This window comes from Chlorocebus sabaeus, chromosome X, assembly GCF_047675955.1.
Source record: "Chlorocebus sabaeus isolate Y175 chromosome X, mChlSab1.0.hap1, whole genome shotgun sequence".
Taxonomy (NCBI): Eukaryota; Metazoa; Chordata; class Mammalia; order Primates; family Cercopithecidae; genus Chlorocebus; species Chlorocebus sabaeus.
This window is the reverse complement of record NC_132933.1, coordinates 33,897,558-33,912,466: the sequence shown is the minus strand read 5'-3', so window position 1 is coordinate 33,912,466 and position 14,909 is coordinate 33,897,558. Positions and strand designations below refer to the sequence as shown.

The window sequence follows — 14,909 nt, the reverse complement described above, 5'->3', positions numbered from 1 at the left end:
TGCCTCAGCCTCCAGAGTAGCTGGGACTACAGGCGTGCACCAGCACACCCAGCTCATTTTTGTATTTTTAGTAGATATGGGGTTTCACCGTGTTGGCCAGGCTGGTCTTGAACTCCTGACCTCAAATGATCTAGTCACCTCGGCCTTCCAAAGTGCTGGGATTACAGGAGTGAGCCACCATGCCCAGCCACTGGTGACTCTTAGAATCCTTATTTCTTTTGTATCTGTTACCCAGGGTCCAATACACCTAAATTAACTGAGGAGTTTGGGAAAGAAGGGACATGGAACCTGGTCAGTGTGTTTTTCTTGCTAACTGGGATTTAAGCAGTAAACTTTTTGTCTCAATCCCTGTAGCTAAGAGAGCTTCAAAAATGTATTTGCGGCCGGGCGCGATGGCTCATGCCTGTAATCCCAGCACTTTGGGGGGCCAAGGCGGGTGGATCATGAGGTCAGGAGTTCAAGACCAGCCTGGCCAACATGGTGAAACCCCATCTCTACTAAAAATACAAAAATTGGCTGGGCATGGTGGCAGATGCCTGTAGTCCCAGCTATTCGGGAGGCTGAGGCAGGAGAATGGCGTGAACCCAGGAGGCAGAGGTTGCAGTGAGCCGGGATCACGCCACTGCACTCCAGGCTGGGCGACAGAGTGAGACTCTGTCTCAAAAAAAAAAAAAAAATGTATTTGTATAGTTCCTACTTTAGGAAATCCTGTCTGGCAAACACTATGTACCCGTGCTTTGATGAATCTTATAAGATGTCAAGGTCATCATTATGAATATCAGTCCGCATTGTTCAGAGTTTAATACGCAAAGGTAGAAAGGACACGACATTGAACTGAATGTACACTGGCCCCAGCACAGCCCCTGGAAGTTTCTCCCCTCCTCTCTCACTAAATCTCTGATATCTTATCTCTTTCCTTTTTCTCCTTAAGGTGGCCTGATTAATTGAGGGCCTGATTACTTTGACTGCAGTTAATTGAATGCTCCTTGACTACAGTGTGCCCAAGAGGAGATGGAACTGGCAAGTTGGCCAAGCATGTCCGACACTGAATCTCAAATTTTCATCTGTAGTAGCAGGTAGTTCCATATTACCATACCGAAGGCCTGAACTGAGATGCTGGAATGGCCAGAGTCACCATTTTAAATTGCACTTCTCTCTTAACCCTGCAACCTCCTCTCAGAATCTGTACAAAGATCTATTACAAGGAAATTTATTATAGCACAGTTTATAATGCTGAAAAACTAAAAACAAACAAACAAACAAAAGCCAACCTAAATGTCCAACAATAGGAAAATATTTAACCAAATTATGGTACATGGATATTCTGGAATATTCTACATCCATTAAGAAGAATGTGGTAGTTCTGTATGTACTGATGTGAATATCTCCAAGACATATTATAAAACAGAAAACAGAAGTTATAGGGAGACTGTAATAAAATAGAAGAAAACGGAAGTTATTACATGACTGTAATCCCAGCATTTTGGGAGGTCGAGGCAGGTGGCTCGCTTGAGCCCAGGAGTTCAAGACCAGCCTGGGCAACACAGCAGAATCCCGTCTCTACAAAAAAATACAAAACTTAGCCAGGTGTGTTAGCACACACCTGTAGTCCCAGCTACCCAGGAGGCTGATGTGGGAGGCCTGCTTGAGCCCAGTAGGTCGAGGATGTAGTAGGCCAAGATTGTGCAACTGCACTCCAGTCTGGGCAACAGAGTGAGACTCTGTCTCAAAAAAGAAAAGAAAAGAAAAGAAAATAGAAATTGTAAACCATAAGCACAATATAAGCCCATATATACCCCAGAAGCCCTGTATATGTGTATTTGCATGTAAATGTATGTGGATACATAGAAAGTGGACTGAAAATACAGCCACCAAACCCACAATCGTGGCTACCTCAGGGGAGGGGGATGGAAATAGGGGCTCAGTCAAGGGAGTAGTCAGTATGCTTCCCTATTGTTTGACTCTTTTATAGCACGAATGTATTCGCACGTTACCCATGTAATTTTTAAACATTTTTAATATAAGAAAGAAGAGTTCTCACTCAACTTTGCAGCAGGGGTAATTAGGATGCAGAGTCTGAGAGTAGCTAAAAGGAAGGCAAAATGAAAGAGTGCTCCTGAGAACTGGGAGAGCGCCCCACTCCCCTCCCCAATTACATTTCCTGTTTTCTCCTCATCTGCAGTCACCTGTGGTTTTGAAATACGTTATACCACGTTTCATATCACAGGCAGAAACACTGCTCTCTTTCTCTTCCGCCTCCTCTCCTGAGGACACGCCAATTTTGTCTTTTAATTGAATATTCGTAAAGTTCATATTATCAAGAACAAGTTACGGCGGTTCCAGCTGCGCATCTTTCTCTTATGGCTGTTACTGAAAATAAAGAGTCCTTTAAGCACCCAAGTAGGCCACCTCTGTCCCCCACTCCCCTCGGCCCCTCTTCCAACCTCTGTGATAGTAAGCAAGCCGTATTTGAGGCCTCTGGGAACTGAGGGTACATCTGTGTCAATGGAGAATTTCCTGCCTCTGTTTCAAACCAGGGTGGCTAAGTTAGTAGTTGTCATTCTAAAGAATGACAGTAAAAAGTTTGAAACTCATTGCTGATGACTAGGCTGTCCCTAAACTTTCTCCTCTGACCATTCCCATCCAAATGCTAGGAAAGTGGCCAGGTGCAGTGGCTCATGCCTGTAATCCCAGCACTTTGGGAGGCCAAGGTGGGCAGATTACTTGAGGCCAGGAGTTCGAAACCAGCCTGGCCAACATTGGGAAAACCCGTCTCTACTAAAAATACAAAAATTAGCCAGGCTTGATGGCTCATGCCTGTAGTCCCAGCCAGTTGGGAGGCTGAGGCAGGAGAATCGCTTGAACCCGGGAGGCGGAGGTTGCAATGAGCTGAGATTGCACCACTGCACTCAGAGGGAGACTGTCTCAAAACAAACAAACAAACAAACAACAACAAAACTGCTAGGAAAGGAAAGAAACACTGAAATTGTACTCTCTTCAGTCACCTACTGGTGGGCCCAAGCTCTCACACCTTCCCTTTCTCCATTTCCACTCCCAGCCCTGAACACTGATCTCTGAATGACCCTGCAAATCTCCAAGGCTATGAAACCCGTTTCATCGCTTCAGTGATACATGATGGAATATTAAGCAGCCGAGAAAAATGTTTTCTGAGACTATTTAATGACAAAAGGAAATGCTCACCAAAGGCAAACAACAACAGGGAAACCAACCTGTATGCACAGGGTCATCCCAATGATGGGGAAAAAGTACGCATTTTTTAAAAGATTAGAAGAACACATGCCAAAATAATGTCAGTGATTTCTTTTGGGTAGAGAGATTGTAGGTGATGTTGCTTTTCTGGGTTTTCCAAATGTCCTACAATAGGCATATTTTACTTTTATAAACAGGGAAAATGTTATTTTTTTAAAAAAGATTCTATGATGATACTTTCCTGGGTAGGAAAGTGGCCTCAGATATTTTAGAAAAATATTGAACTATAACCAAAAGATGCTTGACAATTTGGCTCATCAGAGCATTTAGCTTTCAGGCAGTTTTATTGTATATAAAACATTTATTTTACCAGCAATACAATAAAACCCTCTTAGTCTCCTTATTATAACTGCCTTTTTATTTATTTATTTATTTATTTTTTGAGACAGTGTCTCACTCTGTTACCCAGGCTGGAGTGCAGTGGCACGATCACTGCAACCTCCCCCTCCTGGGTTCAAGCGATTCTCCTGCCTCAGCCTCCTGAGTAGCTGGGATTACAGGTGTGTGTCACCACACCCAGCTAATTTTTGTATTTTTGGTAGAGACGGGGTTTCACCATGTTGGCCAGGCTGGTCTATAACTCCTGACTTCAGGTGATCCACTCGCCTTGGCCTCCCAAAGTTCTGGGATTATAGGCGTGAGCCACTGTGCCCAGTTCCCTTATTATAACTTGTTATTATATATAATATATATATAACTGATAGTCATACAGTATAATTTCTTATTATAATGATTCATGTGAACCAGAAGTCAAATAATATATCCTGAAACATGTAGCAAACAGTCTTGATGAAACAATCACGTAGCTGATAGCTTCCTCTGCTGCCTCCAATGCTGCCAAGGATGCCGCTGTATTATCAGTCATAAGAACCATATGGTCATAAGAACCATAAAAGCACTGATAAGTTCCCAGAGGTTTTTTTTTTTTTTTTTTTTTTTTTCCTGAGATGGAGTCTCACTCTGTCTCCCAGGCTGGAGTGCAGTGGTACGATCTCAGCTCATTGCAACCTCCGTCTCCAGGGTTCGACTGATTCTCCTACCTCAGCCTCCCGAGTAGCTGGGATTACAAGCATCCGCCACCACAGCCAGCTAATTTTGGTATTTTTAGTAGAGACAGGGTTTCGTCATGTTGGCCAGGCTGGTCTCGAACTCCTGACCTCAGGTGATCCGCCCACCTCAGCCTCCTAAAGTACTGGGATTACAGGCGTGAACCACCGTGCACGGCCAAGTTCCCACAGGTTTTAAAAACAATTCTCAATGCATCCAACACATCAAATATCAGAATGTCCCTCATGCTAATTAAGCCAGGCTAAGAGGAAACTGAGTAGTAGCAATGCCCTATCCTGGGAAAGAGAAATGTCAGGGCTGTTCTAAGGAGAAATAAGGCCTGCAAAAGCTGGCAGCACCCCCAAGGGGCCTCAGAAATGCCCTTCAGTTGGGGAGCAGTTGTGCTGAAGAAGTACAAGACAGACTATCCTTACCAGACAGAGGAGGAGGCCCATTTTTGGCAAATCCAATAGATTAAACTGATTTTAATACACAAGATAAATTCCAGAGTGGCTTTTCATTCTATAAAAGGATTCACAGCAGGATTCCATTAAATAGCCGGCTCTCCTACTGCATTGAAAGCAGGATTCAATAGACAAACATTCAGCTGTCATGTACCTTTATAGGAAGACAATAGCTATCTACACCTACATGGACAGGCAATATCTGAAGGGTTGTTTCTGTTCCACTTACCGAGAGCCTGCTGAACTAAAAGCATACACCGACCTTCCCTACAACTCTCTCCCCACCCAGCTCAAGGGGTCAAAGCAGGGAAGGGGTGGGGTTCAATTCTGCCACCTCATTCGGAAGCAGACGCAGGCAAGAACCTAAAAGAAATGAGGCTGGAGAAAAAGGAAACATAAGCACCATATGATGTTAGAGCTGGAAACGCCCTTAAAGATCACCTAATCCAGCCCTTTCGTTTCACAAAAGGGGAAACAGAGACTCACAGAGAGGAAGTGACTTGGCCCACGTCACAGACTGATTTAGTGACAGAATAGTGCTAGGATCCAGGCCCCTGTCGAGCCGACGGCCACTCTCAAATGGAAAAGCTGACTCAAGTGGCACATGTGTTTCTTTATGCTGGTAAAATTCCGGGACACTGAGCTTCTGGCTTGATGCTGGTCAGCGGCAGAAGGGTCAAGGAACCGAACCTGGAAACCTGTGAGCTCCCCAAGGTGGTTCTGGCCCACAGAAGGCAACTGAAGCAGTCAATACGGTGCAAGGCATTCATTGTGTGTTCCTGCTCTCTATTCACTTCCCCACTTTTCCCTCCCATTTCCCTCTCGTTTCCCTCTCGTTTGACTGCGGCCTAAGCCTCAGCCTGGCCAGCTGCCCAGTTCTGTTTAAGAACCCCAAGGCTAACACAAGCCTAAGTCTAGGTCAAATATCCCCACCTCAGGCCAGGGGTGACCCCTGCTCAGGGTGAGTGAAACTTTCCCACAAAAGCCAGCCAGATTCTCTGGAAGCCAGGCAGTTGAAAGAGAGTTTTCTAGGTGTTCTGGCTATTGTTACCTCCAATCTGCTAAAAAAGAAAAGGTTTACCCGCAGGCCTCTGGGTGAATGCCCAACTGCCCTCTGGGGAGCCTGAATTTGCCTCTGCCTCCATCTGGTCTTGTTTAATGGGGATCTGAAAAAACCCAGTTCCTGCCTCCACGCCAGTGTTCAGAGCTGGGGGCCTCCAATGTGAAAGGAAACCAAACACGACCTCACACCTCATCAAGGCCAGGAAAACAGAGTTCTGCCCCTGTTACCCCAGGGCCTTCATTCCGGGTCAGAGAGGGCCATGGCAGGGGAAACCTGAGCCCTGAGGCCTGTGGCTGAGAAGACCTGCAGATCTTTTCCCTGGTCACCTTTAAGTGAGTGGAACGGATGACCCAACTCCAGGGCCAGTTGAGAGCCCGCTGCATAATTCAACAGATGGCTGCCTCTAATGAGAAGACACTGAAGAAGAGGATAACATTATTTCTCACCCTCCTGAGCATGTGGCCTCCTTCCTCTGTGCAGGCAGCAGAGAAACCCACGGTTTCAAATCCCAGCAGCAGAAGCCTCCTCCTGCCAAACCGAGGAGGAAGGGTCTGTGTTTCTAATTTATTCTGCGCCCCCCCTCCAGTTGTTACTTAAAATAATCCATCATTACATGGCTGGTGGCTCCAAGATTTTTATTTAAAGCAATATGGAGAAGAAAAAAAAAAGAAAGAAAAAAGAAAACCCACACAACCCGTGACTGTGCTATATTGGATTTAAGCTGAGAATCTTTTTAATATCAGAGAGTCTCCGAATCACCCTAGTATACTCTTCCCTGGGTCCTATGGGGGTGCTGAGGGAGTGTAGTGAAAGAGGGGGAAGAGAGACCATGGCAGGATTTTGATTTCTTAGAAACATCATGAAAAGACCAGTGTTTTTAAACAAGGAATCTGTGTCATCTGGTGGGTGTTTAATTGTATCACCCACTGACCAGCAATAGCACTTCGGACTAAGTAACTTGGTCTCCCTACACCCATTAAATAAAGAGAACAGTAATACTTGTCCAGGAAGCCATTGAGGAAAATGAAATCATACAGATGGAAGCATTTTGAGATAGCTGAAAGAAACATGTTACATCTATCCATGGCTTTCCTTCTTTCTTCTTTTTCCTTCTTTCTTTCATCTGTCTTTTTTTTTTCTTTCTTTCTTTTTTGAGATGGAGTCTTGCTGTGTCGCCCAGGCTGGAGTGCAATGGCGCAATCTCGGCTCACTGCAACCTCCACCTCTCGGGTTCACACCATTCTCCTGCCTCAGCCTCCCGGGTAGTTGGGACTACAGGCGCCCGCCACCATGCCCGGCTAATTTTTTGATTTTTAGTAGAGACGGGGTTTCACCATGTTAGCCAGGATGGTCTCCATATCCTGACCTCGTGATCTGCCCGCCTCAGCCTCCCAAAGTGCTGGGATTACAGGCGTGAGCCACCGCACCCGGCCTCACCTGTCTTGAATGTAGTTTTAATGTCCGTGCAACTAAAAGCCCTTCTCAATTGTTTATGCTAATGTTAAACCATGGCTCTGATCATCCAAAAACCCAGGCAAGTCCAGAAATCAGCCCTACTTAGTTTGGGAATACCTTTTTCTGGAGTACTTATCTTCCTAATTAGTTTTGCTCAGGCTAATGCAATGGGTTTGCTCCCTTATAGCACACAAAGGCAGGGGCCATGCCTGGTAACAAAGCCAGCAATTAATAGAAAATTTACAGCAGAGACTCCACAAAGTAAATGCTATGCACACGACTGCAGATCAAAATCTCATTAGATGATACAGACAAATCACTCTGCTGTAATGTAGTTTTGTATTAAGAACACCACTAACACTCACATTTCCAGGATTTAGGATGTGAAGAGGAAACAGGGCTTATTCCTGCCTTTCATCTGGAAGCTCTGAGAGGACAGAGTTCCTGTGTGCCTTGGCCACCACTATATTCCCAGCACCTGGCACAGGGCCTGGCCGATTAGTGCCCAGTGAATATGTGCTGAAGGAACGAATGAAAATAAAAGTGGGTGAATTGGCAAATGAAATGTTCCCAGCCCAGTAGCAGATGTGAGATCTCACCCACCTTCACACCTACCCATTTCCTATTTGAAGCCCTCAGGAAGCCCTTCCTTGTCATCCTCTGCCTCCATTCACTGCTGAGTTAGGTTCTCTTAGTAATGAAATCTCATGGCAGGCAGGCACTCTCCTGTGTAGCACTTATCACAAAGATAATTAGATAGTGATTTGTGTCTGCCTCCACCAGTTCCTTGAAAGAAGGGACCATGCGCATTTGGGGGGCATTGTCATTCTGCCCACTTTTTATTTTGAAAAATCCCAGGCCGGGTGCTGTGGCTCACACCTGTAATCCCAGGACTTTAAGAGTACAAGGCGGGCAGATCACAAAGTCAGGAGTTCGAGACCAGCCTGGCCAACATGGTGAAACCCTGTCTCTACTAAAAATACAAAAATTAGCCGGGCATGGTGGTGCACACCTGTAATCCCAGCTACTCGGGAGGCTGAGGCAAGATAATTGCTTGGGCCGGGCGCGGTGGCTCAAGCCTGTAATCCCAGCACTTTGGGAGGCCGAGACAGGCGGATCACGAGGTCAGGAGATAGAGACCAGCCTGGCTAACACGGTGAAACCCCATCTCTACTAAAAAATACAAAAAACTAGCTGGGTGAGGTGGCGGGCGCCTGTAGTCCCAGCTACTCGGGAGGCTGAGGCAGGAGAATGGTGTAAACCCCGGAGGCGGAGCTTACAGTGAGCCGAGATCCGGCCACTGCACTCCAGCCTGGGCGACAGAGCGAGACTCCGTCTCAAAAAAAAAAAAAAAAAGAGACTCCATCTCAAAAAAAAGATAATTGCTTGAACCCCGGAGGCGGAGGTTGCAGTGAGCTGAGATCGCGCCACTGCATTCCAGCCTGGGCGACAGAGCAAGACTCCGTTTTAGGAAAAAAAAAAAAAAAGAAAAGAAAAAAGAGACATCCCAAACCCACAGAAAAGTTAGAAAATAATGTAATGACTGTTTAAAAAACCCTCACATTTAGAATCAACATTTTTAAATATTTGGGGCCATGTAAACTTTCTTCCGTGTTGTATCACCAATAGAGCTAGGTAATAGGGTTTTGTTTTCTGTGTTTGAGGTACGATACTATCTTTAGTAGGTGGTGGTAGGAACGCCTGAAGCAGAGACCTCAAAGGGAATCAAAGGGTAACTGCCACGTGATGATAGCAAAACCAGAGTGCAGCAGCAATCTTTTCCCCACCTGAAGACAGTTGCTCTGAGACAGTTCACCCAGACCAACCCCAGCTAACTTTGTAGGGCAAAGTTAGCCCCTGCAGGTTCATTTGGGAGAACGACCACTACCTAGATTGCCACTGAAGAAAGCTCCATTGTTCACATTGTGGGACTAGTTCAAGCCAGAATCATCCAGATACTCTTTGTATGGGCCAGCATTTACAGTCTGGATCCCAGAATGCAACACTGAAAGGAACAGCTTATTAAAAGAGCCAGCACATGCAGCTTTTGGGGCCTGCCCTGTGCCTTGGTTACCTTGGACAAGTCATGGAACTTCTTGAAGTATATATCAATAGCAGCCCAAGCCATCTCATAGGCAGGAGGTGAGGTGGGGCATCCCAAAGATCTTCTATAGTTCTTTAATTATTTCACAGTGTCCACAATTTGTCACTCCAACTAGACTATAAGCTTAAAAGCCACGTTTTGTTTTGTTTTGTTTTGTTTTTGTTTTTTGAGACGGAGTCTCGCTCTGTCGCCCAGGCTGGAGTGTAGTGGCGTGATCTTGGCTCACTGCAAGCACCACCTCCCAGGTTCACCCCCTCAGCCTCCGGAGTAGCTGGGACTACAGATGCCCGCCACCACGCCCAGCTAATTTTTTTGTATTTTTAGTAGAGATGGGGTTTAACCGTGTTAGCCAGGCTGGTCTCAATCTCCTGACCTCGTGATCCGCCCCCCTCGGCCTCTTTTTTTTCTTTTTTGAGACAGAGTCTTGCTCTTTTGCCCAGGCTAGAGTGCAGTGTTGCAATCTCGGCTCACTGCAACCTCTGCCTCCAGGGTTCAAGCGATTCTCCTACCTCAGCCTCCTGAGTAGCTAGGATTATAGGCACGTGCCACTACAGCCGGCTAATTTTTGTATTTTTAGTAGATACGGGGTTTCACCATGTTGGTCAGGCTGGTCTTGAACTCCTGACCTCATGATCTGCCCACCTCAGCCTCCCAAAGCGCTGGGATTACAGGTGTGAGCCACCGAGCCCAGTCCGATCACGAACGTTTTTTAAAGCCTACTACCTTTTTTTGTCCAGTTGACAATGGCTAACCATAGTGCTGGCCACATATCATTCAATCAAATAAATATGCACACAGTGGAGAAATGGTGTTGTCACACCAAACCCTTTGTGATGTTCATTCAAATGGGATGGACTTCTATTATGTGCACCAGAATTGAACTTCCAAAGTTGGCTGCATGCAAAATAAGCCCTACCCAACAAGCCTTACCCAACAAGACTTGTTTTAATCACTAAGGATGTTTACCCACAGTGACTCTCAACTGACTCTAGAAAGAACACAACCACTGCTTACACACACACACACACACACACACACACATACACACACACACTAGGGCACTTACTCGTATGGTACCACGTCTCAGAGCTCATTAAAAAGAATTCTTGGCCGGGAGCGGTGGCTCACGCCTGTAATCCCAACACTTTGGGAGGCTGAGGTGGGCGGATCACAAGGTCAGGAGTTCGAGACAAGCCTGGCCAACATGGTGAAAACCTGTCTCTACTAAAAATACAAAAACTAGCCAGGCGTGGTGGCAGGCACCTGTAATCCCAGCTACTCGGGAGGCTGAGGCAGGAGAATCACTTGAACCCGGGAGGCTGAGGTTGGCAGTGAGCAGAGGTTGTGCCACTGCACTCCAGCCTGGGCAACAGAGCAAGACTCCGTCTCAAAAAAAAAAAAAAAAGAATCCTAAGCTAGCCACACTTAGGTTTATTCTCTAGCCTTCTGTTCCCAAACCCTGAATACATGTTCCTTGGAGGAAACAAGCAGCAACCAGATGTCCAAGGTCTCCTGAGTTAATTCCGTCTTCCCTGGTGAATTACAACTTCTTGCAGACACAAAGGAGAACAGAGAGACAAATGACACATAAACAGGAGCTTCACTGGCTGGGGGAGGGGGACATGGAGAGTGACGTCAGTTTTCCCAGAAACCCATTTATCACGATAACAAGGTCTCGAGTGCTTAGGCTGCTCTTTCAGCTTCAGAATCTGGCGTACAATTATGTTCTTCATCATACAGTATGGCAAGGCCAGCCAGAGCAAACTGGAGCCATGCAAAGCAAACCAAGTGGCCCTAAACTACCCCCTCACCCCCATTTGCAGAACAAAGGGCATCTCTGGGTTGCCTGAGTTGTGCCTGAGGTGAAACACACACAATCTTCTGGAATGTTCCCCTTTGCAACATCTGCCCTGCAATCCTAATCCAGGCAAGAGAAACTGGTGAGAATATGGAGGACAGGTCGATGCAAATTCATTAGCTGACATGAAAAATCATTAGCCTCATTTTTGGATGGAGCAAGTGTAATCCCAGAGATTAATTCCTCTACTTCATACCATCTCTGAAATGCAGGTAACCAGGAGCAGAAAAGCCACAGCAGAAAAGAGGGAGCCCTCAAAACACTAAAGCAATAAACAATGAGAGTGCCAATCTTGGGGGAAGAAAATTCTCTCAAATTCCATCATCACAGAGAATGTCTCCCATCTACTCTTGGTCCTTCCACATCATGACTGCATAAAGTGTACTGTGCTAGGGTGTGCAGGGGCTGGAGGAGGTTTCGAAGAAATGATCCTGCCTTTCCAAACAGGGGCAAAAGAGAGGAATACATTAATACATATTCTGTAGAGAAAATACTATCAGATTCTGGCTTCAGATTTTGAAAAATCAATTTCAATTACACCAAATACCTAGAGGCTTTTTTTTTTTTTTTTGTACTGTAATTGCATTGCATGAACTGTTTTCCTAAACAAGTAAGCTACAAGGCTGAAAAACATTTTTATGTGGTTCAGAGATTTTCGTCAAGTAGCATTTGGTGTCACAGGATTTGACCTACCTCTGTCTCCCACTCCTTCCTCACCTCGGGGTGCTGGTGGGCTTCTTAAAGTCCCAGATACTCATGGATGAATAGACAAGCTAGGGTGTCCCCCCCCCAAATGGAATTCATCGCCCTTTGCAACCAAACTTCTGGTCTAAAAAACAAACATGGAGCCTCAGGTCACTTCAACATGGTTTCTCTGCACATCGCAGGCTGGAAAACTTCAGTTCTTTAAATGAAGATTTTTTTTTTCCCCCCTGAGTCGGTCGCCAACAAAAAAAGAGACGGCACCGCTTTTGCGAGTCTCACACTTATTTTCCTGAGTCTCCATAGAAAGAAGCCAGCTCCACAGGTTTTGGCACACAAGCCCAGTTACACTGAACATGCACCCGAGACAGATCCTCAGAGGCCCGCTCCAAAACATGCCAAAATACGCAGCCAGCCACCTACAGGCCAGCCAACTGCACCCCACACTGACGCACAAACGAGACCCAGAGGCACACAGCACAAGCAGAGAGAGAGGCGTTCGGACACACACCACAGAGGTGAGCACACTCAGAGAAACAGGCGGACTTCTTTGGGTCACAGACAGAACCCCGGCGTCGCCGCCGCCCGCCCGGGAAGACACGAGCGCGCGCGCGTGCACACATACGCGCACACCGATACACACACAGACGCAGTCACATATGTAATGCATATAGAGAAACCTTATCCCAGCCAGTCACCTCCCCGCCCCCCTCGCCACTCAGCCTTCTGCCCCAGGCTAACCCCAGCCCCGCGCCTCTTTGCCTGTGCGGTCCCGGGTCACAATGGGCAGCCGTGCGCAGGGGCGCGGCAAGGCCAGGGTGCCAGGGACCTGGAGGGCTCGGCGGCTCCTACGGCCATTCATTCGGCAACGCCCCAGCCGTGGGGCCGCAGCTGCAGCGAGGGAGGCGGCGGCGCTCACTGCGGCTCTTGGGCAATGCAAGTTCAGCCGCCGGCCCGCAGGCTTTGCCAGCACCCCTGCCGCCCCCCGACCCCCGCGCGCCACCACCGTTTTCCGGGACTGGCTGGGGGACTGAGCTTCTGACCCCGGGAGCAGAAGTCCCACCGTGCCCTCGGCTCCTGGATGCTGCCCACTGCCCTCCTCGCGATGTGGGGGCGGCGGCCAGGTCTCCTTGACCCTCCCCAGGCCCTCGGCCCTGGCCCTGGCACCCAAGCTCTGCACTTACCACCTGGCGAGCTATATCGGTCGCTGCCATCGCTCCTGCGTCCGCCAGGGCTGCCACGGGTGCCGCCGCAACGGGAGCTACTGCACAGGAAACAGAGGAGCTCCTCCGACAAAGAGAAAGTGTTACACTTCGGGCGCGACCAAGTCCGGTGGGGGGAGGTGCAAGGGAGGGGCCCCCTCGCCGCTGCTCCAACCCCAACCTCCCCTCTACCGCCCACCCCTTGAAAGTAGGGTATGGAGAGGGGGCGGATTTAACGCGCCGCTTCCCACTTCGGCCAGCCCAGTTCCAGTTCTTCCTGCAACCCCAGCCGCAGGCTTCTGCGAAGGGGGGCGGGGGCTCCCCTCGGTGACCACGTCCTCTGCCCCCCCCGCCACTTGGCTCCGTGGTACGTCCCGACCTCTGCTGAATTGTCACACCCCCCTGCTCTCCTTTACATCCCTAAGTCCCCAGACCCCGGAGGCTGGAAGGGAGCCCCCGCCCCCCCCCCCATGCTCTGCTCAGCGGCCGAGCTCTGTAGTTCTCCCGGCCCCCGGAACCCCCCTTCCTTTCCACCGAGATCCCAGGGTGCTTAGATGGGTGCGCCTTGGCCGCTGGAGTCTTGATGCCCCACTGTCGTGTCTCCCTCCCACCATGGCCCGGGAGCGCAGCTGAGGCCGAGGTACAGGGGAGGCCTGCGGCACCTGCCGCTCCACAGTAGAGCTTAGCAAGGGGGCCGGTGGGGGGAGCCGCACTGCAGTCCCGCAACTGAGCTGAGCTGTGGCATGTGGGGTCCGAGGCTAGAGGTCTTGAGACGCTGCTTCTGCCCAGGGGTTTCCCAGCCTTGGGTGCTGTGGGCTGTAATTTCGTGGAGCCAAGCTCACCACCTTTGGGTATGTAGTACAGACGGAACCCACGCCTCCTCTCTCCGACCCAGCCCTAGACGCTCAGCAAGACCAGAGACTCAGACCACCCACCCCTTCTAGTACTAGAGGAGGGGCTGGGGATGAAGGTTCCCAGCTCTATGGAGCGAGATGGAGGGGCGGGTGACGGGGAGCGGCCTCCAGTCACTCTGTCCCGCCCCCTGATTTCTCCTTGACCCTCATTCAGCCCGGGACAAGGCAGCCAATAGGGCGCAGAGGAGAGAACTTCCGAAGGCAGGAGTGTGCCCGCCCGCCCTCCTTATCCCCCTGGCCCACCTCCGCGGGTCCTCTCTCGTAGGCACCTCTCCACTTCTCCGGCTCTGGCGCCCTCTCCTCTCTCCTGGGACTGGCCTCTTGCTAGCTCCCTGTCACTGGAGCACGCTGGCAGATTTGGCATGCCCGAGGCCCCAGCGGGAGGGACAGTACATTCCACTCCTCAAAAGGGCAGGTTCCCTGCTGTGGGAGAGAGACCTGGGCCCGCCAGAGGGACCCCAGATGGGGGAGGGGATGACAAGCCTATGGAGGAAACCCCGGCCCAAGCGGGGGCCCCAGTGGAGCATGGGAGATGACCCTTTAAAGGCCCAAGGCTGGAGCAGCTGAGGGGAAGGCAGGAGAGAGGAAAAAAGAAAAGTAGGAACCAGGGAGAGAGAGGAAGACCCAGAGGCCCTGGTCTCGGAGAAGTCAGGGAAGACAAGAAAATGGAGTGGCCAAAGAAGAGCATGCCTGGCACTTGGTTCCACCTGCTGGATGGAGCTTCTCACACTCTCTCGGGAAGCCCTTTATGTATGTACCCTGTGCGCCTGGAGAACAAGGACTCAGCAAACGCATCCTAGGGCCGGGTGTAGGGCCTCGCAGCCAGGAGG

The 14,909-nt window shown here is 49.1% G+C and overlaps 1 protein-coding gene across 6 annotated transcripts in view; it reads right to left on the bottom strand.

Moving 5' to 3' along the window:
- Nucleotides 1–13,359, bottom strand: part of SEPTIN6 (septin 6) — a 79,566-nt gene extending 66,207 nt beyond the window's left edge. For 2 of the 6 annotated variants that reach the window (XM_008019429.3, XM_008019423.3), the window contains exon 1: nucleotides 13,148–13,357. In XM_008019429.3, the coding sequence (XP_008017620.1) occupies nucleotides 13,148–13,177 (30 nt within the window). In that variant the 5' untranslated portion in view covers nucleotides 13,178–13,357. Of the gene's footprint in view, nucleotides 1–13,147 lie in introns of all 6 variants that reach the window. The other 4 variants (XM_008019426.3, XM_008019428.3, XM_008019424.3 and 1 more) reach the window with 3 other exon arrangements.
- Between the last annotated feature and the right edge of the window lie 1,550 nt (nucleotides 13,360–14,909).